This window comes from Babylonia areolata, chromosome 16, assembly GCF_041734735.1.
Source record: "Babylonia areolata isolate BAREFJ2019XMU chromosome 16, ASM4173473v1, whole genome shotgun sequence".
NCBI lineage: Eukaryota > Metazoa > Mollusca > Gastropoda > Neogastropoda > Buccinidae > Babylonia > Babylonia areolata.
In genome coordinates, this window is record NC_134891.1 from 8,042,442 (window position 1) to 8,049,941 (window position 7,500).

The following is a 7,500-nucleotide window of genomic DNA, read 5'->3' on the forward strand; positions in this document are numbered from 1 at the left end:
GTAGCGTAAGCAGCACTGACTTGAAGTTGTGTACCTTGTGAATGGAGAGAGTTACCACTCTTTACTACTATTTCTTATACATCCATGAGTTTCGTCTTTTAACCCCTTGTGTCTGAATTCTGCATGCGTGTGAAAGTTGGCTGTGAAAGCACTTTGGATTGTTTCCGAAAAAAAAACAAAAAAAACAAAACAAAACCAAAAAAAACAAGAGAGGCAAGGCCTTCAAGACTCACTTGTGATACACTTTTTTTTTTAAATCCAAGCTTTTTATGTATTGAGTATAATTTCAAAATGTAATGTTTAAGATGAGAAAGATCAGTTTAAAGCAAATTAAGTCCCCTAGCATTAATTACATAGTAATTTCCCTTTTTTACCATCCGCACCAAAACGTTTGCAAAATAAATAAAACTTCCATGCTTAGCAAAAGAAGTTCCTGTTTGAACAGAAAATGATAATAATGACTGCTCTTATTGTTGGGTCAGAATATCAAATCAAAGTGTCAAGTTTAGAGAATACAAAAAATATAAATATAACAGTAAATGCAGTTTGCATATAATTAAGCTTCTTTTTTTTTCTTTTCTTTTTTTTTTCTTTTTTTTTTCTTTTACATTTATCATTGTATTCTTTCCTCTCATATGGAGTGATGGCCTAGAGGTAACGCGTCCGTCTAGGAAGCGAGAGAATCTGAGCACACTGGTTCGAATCCCGTCAGAGTCGTCAGTATTTTTCTTCCCCTCCACTAGACCTTGAGTGGTGGTCTGGACGCAAGTCATTCGGATGAGACGATAAACCGAGGTCCTGTGTGCAGCATGTATTTCATGCACGTAAAAGAACCCACGGCAACAAAAGGGTTGTCCCTGGCAAAATTCTTTAGAAAAAATCCACTTTGATAGGAAAACATATAAAATTAAAAAAATTTAAACTTCATGCGAGAAAAAAAAGTTAAAAATTTTAAAAAGGGTGACGCTCTCAGTGTAGCGACGCGCTCTCCCTGGGAAGAGCAGCCAGAATTTAACACAGAGAAATCTGTTGTGACAAAAAAAAGAGTAATACAATAGAATTCAGTCCAACTCACAGAACGTGCTGTCATCGCAAGGGAGCACAGCGAAACAGCCAAAACAGGGGGTGGTGGGCGTGACCGATTTAAGCCACGCCCGCGTGAAGTCGCCGTCCGAGTCCTCGCATTTGATTGGATCGATCAGAGTCAGTTTCCTCCTACCTTTTTCGTTGACTGACACGGTCCTCGTCGGCAGGGTCAACGTGAGCTGGGGAGTCCGAGCGAAAGATTTGTCAGTGTGTGGAGTTTATTAAATGACACATTATACATCAGTTGGTTAGTTAGTTAAGTCAGTTATTTAGTTAGTCGATTGGTTGGTCAGTAGGTTGGTTGTTTGTTTGTTTATTAGTTGGTTACCTATCTATAGATGTTTACAACCAAGCCCGACCACACACACGCTGGCCCATATCATGGGAGGGGACTGTAAATACTGAATCCGTGAGACCTAAAACAAGTTCACGGGAAAAAAAACATGTTTATGTGCAAAAAATAAATAAATAAACAAAGAAACACAACAACAACAACAAAAATCACACTCAAGTAATTCCCACAACTTTCTCCCTTGTGTGTACGCAACCCCCCCCCCCCCCCCCCACCCCCACCCCCCACCCCCCCCACCCCTCATAGCCCCCCACCCCCACTAACTGACGTCACTACCCTCTTCCTTGTCCTACTCTTCCACCTCCCCCACCCTGCACTTCCCTGTATTCGAATTTCCCCCCAATTCTCTCCCCTCGAGCCCATGGCTACCATCCCCCACCAGTCCTACTCCCTTCACCTTCACCTATCCCGTAGTCTTGTGGACCGTTGGGGCGCCACAGGTGATCTGGCAACCAGCATCCTCCAATCCTCTCGGTTTTCTGACCTCCTGATTGTATCGCTCAACCTCAAGCCCGTCCATTCTGGGATGTTGTCCTCCCATCTCTTCCTCTGTCTGCCTCTCCTTCTCCCTCCTCCTTGCACTGTGCCCTGCAGGAATGTCTTGGCAAGCCCTGATGATCTCATGACATGGCCATACCATAATTTTGAGCTTGCGTCTCTTGACCAAGGTCAACAGGTTTTCGTAGGGCCCAATGTCTTGTCTGATTCTGTTTCGAACTTCTTCGTTCGAGATATGATCTTTGTAGGATCCTACTCCCTTCACCTTCACCTCTCCCGTAGTCTGGGTTCAGACCGTTGGGGCACCGCTGCTGACCTGACCACCACCCCTCTCCACTCTTCACGGTTTTCTGATTTCCTCAGGGCGTCACCGAGCGTCAAGCCTCTCCACCCCCGGATGTTGTCTTCCCATCTCTTCTTCTGCCGTCCTCTCCTTCTGCCTCCTTGTACGGTGCCTTGCAGGAACGTTTTGGCAAGACCAGATGATCGGGAGATGTGTCCATACCACCTAAGTTTGCGTTTCTTCACTATGGACAGAAGGTCTTCGTAGGGTCCAATACTTTGCTTGATTCTGTTCTTCACTTCCGTGTTAGTGATGTGGTCTCTGTAGGAGATGCCAAGTAGTCTACGAAAGCATCTCATCTCGACAGCTTGGATTCTTCTCTCGATGTCTGCAGTCAGGGTCCAAGTCTCCCTACGCCTGTCCTAATATCTACCTCCCAACCCTCATACTACTATCCGTCTACCTGCCCTACTCCACCCAACACTCACTTTATAACATAACCCAAAAAAATAATAACTCAAAGAAAGACAGATGACACATCTTCCACCAACGAACGGAGAAGTAGAATTAATGAGTGTGATCCCCGCAGAGATCGCCCTAACTCGCGTCATAACTTTAGCAATCATTTTTCACACTACAATGCCACCCAACCAAACTACAAACATCATAATGTCAAGGTGTAATCACTTCGAATTTTACATGTTTGTTTAATAACTTTTTTTTTCATTATGATAATGAGTAATTATATCTGACGCTAATGACATGATGATGAGTAAATATATCTCCTGGTAATGATGTCTGATATGATGAATGCGTGATAGTATTTTTGCTGTAATTACAACTTGTAGTATTGATTAGATTATGAGTAATTATGTCTTATCGTAATGAAATTTGATAGTAATGATATCTGATCGTAATCATATGATCTTCCTCTTCATTTATGCGACTCCTACGTTCATTCGTATACATGAGTGGGTATTTACGTGTATGACCGTTTTCACGCCTGCCATGTAGGCAGCCGTACTCCGTTTTCGGGGAGGTGCATTCTGGGTGTGTTCTTGTTTCCATAACCCACCGAACTCTGACATGGATTACAGGATCTTTAACGTGCAGTATTTGATCTTCTGCTTGCCGTATACACACAAAGGGGGTTCAGGCACTGGCAGGTCTGCACACATGTTTACCTGAGAGATCGGAAAAATTTCCACCCTTTACCCACCAGGCGCCGTTACCGAGATTCGAACCCAAGACCCTAAGGTTGAAAATCCAACGCTTTAACCACTCGGCTTTTGCACTCGTCGTAATAACATCCATGATGAGTAAATATATTTCACAGTACTTATATCTTATAGCAAGGATATAATGCTGAGTAAATATGTCTTATAGTTATGATATTTGATAGTGATTATATCTGATTGTAATAATATGATGATGAGTAATTATGTCTATGATATTTGATAGTAATTATGTCTGATTGTAATGATATGATGATGAGTAATTATGTCTTATAGTACTGATATCGTCTCGTAATGATATCTGATAGTAAAGATATGATCATGAGTCACTTTACTTTACAGTAATTATATAATCATGATAGTAATGATATCGTACAGTAATGATATGGCAATGAGTAACTTTATTTTACAGCATTGATATCTGATAGTGATGATATCGTATAGTAATGACAATATCTTACCGTGGAATTCACGAAATCCGCAATCAACGTTGCACAGAAGAAATGCACCAAACACCGAAACATTTTCATCGCTTTTGTGTTTTGTTGTTGTTGTTTTGTTTTGTTTTGTTTTTACCACGCCCTCTCTGCTTTAGGTCACAAAACACGAAAACTCTAACGAATACCTGTTCAAAACAAACACATTCCCAATTTTTTTTAACACATCATTTTCGGCGCAAAAATTAGCTTTCCTCAACACAATTTCCACTTCGAAATATTACCACAATTTTCCGCACAACATTGTCCGTCCGTCGACCAAACATTTTCCTTATTTTTGGTTCACAACGTCAAAGTTGCAATGTGGTGGGAAGACGATAAAAAAAATAAAATAAAATAATAATAATAATACTTTCCCTTTGACACAACCAACACTTGTCACTGGTGCCAAACCTGACAACTTAAGCGAGTCACAAACATCGCGGTTTATTATGTGTTTGACAAAAAAAAAAAAAAAAAAAAAAATGGGGGGGGGGGGTTGTTTGGGGGGTGGGGGGGGGGAGCAACAAAGAGTGGACATAAAATTGAGTTCTGACGCACTTTAATCTGATCTTCGTTCGTCGCGCAGGTAGTTGGAGAGTTTTACAGAAAATATGTTCTGGTAGACACTGAGGAATAAAACGAGGGGGTTTTTTGTGTGGTTTTTGTGTGTGTGTGTGTGTGTGTGTGTGTGTGTGTGTGTGTGTGTTAGTTGTTTTTGTTTTTGTTGTGGGTTTTTTTTGTTTTTGTTTTTTTGGGGGGGGGGGTTGGGGGGGGGGGGGTTAACTGCTTTTGCCAGGGGGGTGGGGGTGGGGGGGTAGGAAAGGGATTAAGCAGCAAAGAATTGAACAGCATACGCACTTGAATATACGCTTTGTCAATGTTGTGCTCTTTTGTTTGTTTCTTCTTCTTCTTCTTCTTCTTCTTCTTCTTCTCCTTCTTCTTCTTTTTCTTCTTCTTTTTCTTTTTCTTCTTCTTTTTTGACACGTGTGACAAGCCTCTTACTGTCCGTTTATGTTCAATTCGTTTTTCGTCCTCCACCAACAAATGTTTTTCACCTCTTGAAGATATTATCGTTCTTTTCAATTTAAAAGTATTTTGTATTTGTATTTGTATTTCTTTTTATCACAACAGATTTCTCTGTGTGAAATTCGGGCTGCTGTCCCCAGGGAGAGCGCGTCGCTACACTACAGCGCCACCGATGGTTGGTTTGTTTTTTTGTTGTTTTTTTTCGGGGGCCGGGGGTGGGGGGGTTGTTGTTGTTGTTTTGTTTGTTTGTTTTTTTGTTTTTGTTTTTTTTTTTATCCTGCGTGCGGTTTTCCACAGAATTTTGCCAGGAACAATCCTTTTGTTGCTGTGGGTTCTTTTACGTGCGCTAAGTGCATGCTGCACACGGGACCTCGATTTATCGTCTCATCCGAATGACTAGCGTCCAGACCACCACTCAAGTTCTAGTGGAGGGAGAGAAAATATCGGCGGCTGAGCCGTGATTCGAACCAGCGCGCTCAGATTCTCTCGCTTCCTAGGCGTTACCTCTAGGCCATCACAAACGAACAAAAAATATAAATCGAACCAAACGAATAAATAGATAACTAATGAATGAGTGAATGAAAAAAAGAAGAATTTTTTTCTGGTGGACAGAAGGTATTACTGAAACTTCTATTGCCATGAATACAGAACGAAAATCCAAACTCGTAAAACTTGCACATACACAAAAATAAAATAAATAAAAATATAATAATTTAAAAAAATAATAATTTTAAATATCCGTGTTACATTGAAATTATTTTCTAGAGATAATGCATTAAACTAGAAGCTGCATATGATGACCACACTTTACTGCATAATAATATCTCAACTGTCTTGTTGTATATTCTACTACATGTATGTTTGCTGTGTGGATAGCTCGCTATGTTCTTTGTGTTGTAGCACACTGATTTCCATTACATTTGTATTTGTAGTTCTCTTTTTTTTCTTTTTTTTTGTGTGTGTGTGTGTGTGTGTGTCACAACAGATTTCTCTGTGTGAAATTCGGGCTGCTCACTCCAGGGAGAGCGCGTCGCAACACTGAGACCGCCACTCATTTTTGACTCACTTGTGTAAACAAAATGAGTCTATGTTTTAACCCGGTGTTCGGTTGTGTGTGTGTGTGTGTGTGTGTGTGTGTGTGTGTGTGTGTGTGTGTCCGTGTCTGTGTCTGTGTGTCTGTGTGTCCGTGGTAAACTTTAACATTGACATTTTCTCTACAAATACTTTGTCAGTTGACACCAAATTAGGCATAAAAATAGGAAAAATTCAGTTATTTCCAGTCATCTTGTTTAAAACAATATTGCACCTCTGGGATGGGCACAAAAAAAATAAAAAGTGAAGCCTAATTATATGCAGACTGCATTTACTGTTATATTTATATTTTTTGTATTCTCTAAACTTGGCACTTTGATCTGATATTCGACCCAACAATAAGAGCAGTCATTATTATCATTTTTTGTTCAAACAGGAACTTCTTTTGCTGAGCATGGAAGTTTTATTTATTTTGCAAACGTTTTGGTGCAGATAGTAAAAAAGGGAAATTACTCTGTAATTAATGCTAGGGGACTTAATTTGCTTTAAACTGATCTTTCTCATCTTAAACATTACATTTACTCAATACATAAACAGCTTGGATTTTTTTTTAAGTGTATCACAAGTGAGTCTTGAAAGGCCTTGCCTCTCTCGTTTTGTATTTTTTTCCCGCCTGCAGTTTTATTTGTTTTTCCTATCGAAGTGGATTTTTTCTACAGTATTTTAGCCAAGAGCAACCTTTTTGTTGCCGTGGGTTCTTTTACGGGCGCTAAGTACATGCTGCACAACGGGACCTCGGGTTTGTTGTCTCGTCCGAATGACTAGCGTCCAGAGGTCTAGTGGAGGGGGAGAAAATATCGACGGCTGAAACGTGATTCGTGCAGTGGGGATGATTTTCTGTCTACAATTTTGTTTGTTTTATCTTTCCGCGTATTCACTATTCTGTTTTGTTTGAAAAGAGTATGGATTATTGAGTGACGCTTTTTGATGATGAGATATCTGTCTCAATGCGGCGAAGACATCCGTTGTTCTCCATCCACTCTCTCTCCCCCATCGATCCCCATTATTATTACTACGTAGATTGACAGCAAAATGTGTCTCTCGTATATATCTCTGTACACATTTGTTCGCGCTCGCGGCTTTGACAAAAAAAAAAAAAAAAAAAAAAAAAAAAAAAAATCTCACGTACACGGACCAAGCAAATCTTTTGGTGCGGGTAGTGGTACAAAGACTCTGTCATTGATGTGTCTTTTCAGCGGAATCCTCCCCATTCACATGTTTCGGTTCCCCTTTCTTCAGTGCTAGGGAACACACAAGAGAAGGGTTGAAGGATCACGCGTGAATGACCGATATGAAATGCTGGAAAGGAGTGAACGATTTGAAAAGATCAAAGAGATTGGGTTTTGAAGAGAGGTGTGTGTGTGTGTGTGTGTGTGTGTGTGTGTGTGTGTCTGTGTGTGTCTGTGTCTGTGTGTCTGTATGTCTGTGTCTGTGAGTCTGTCTGTATGT

General features: G+C 40.5%; 1 protein-coding gene across 1 annotated transcript in view; it reads right to left on the reverse strand.

Moving 5' to 3' along the window:
- Positions 1–4,309, reverse strand: part of LOC143290838 (uncharacterized) — a 33,891-nt gene extending 29,582 nt beyond the window's left edge. Inside the window, exons 1-2 of the mRNA XM_076600374.1 lie at positions 3,916–4,309; positions 1,076–1,265 (exon numbers count right to left, since the gene is read on the reverse strand). Of these exons, the coding sequence (XP_076456489.1) occupies positions 1,076–1,265; positions 3,916–3,984 (259 nt within the window). The 5' untranslated portion in view covers positions 3,985–4,309. The remainder of the gene's footprint in view (positions 1–1,075; positions 1,266–3,915) is intronic.
- Between the last annotated feature and the right edge of the window lie 3,191 nt (positions 4,310–7,500).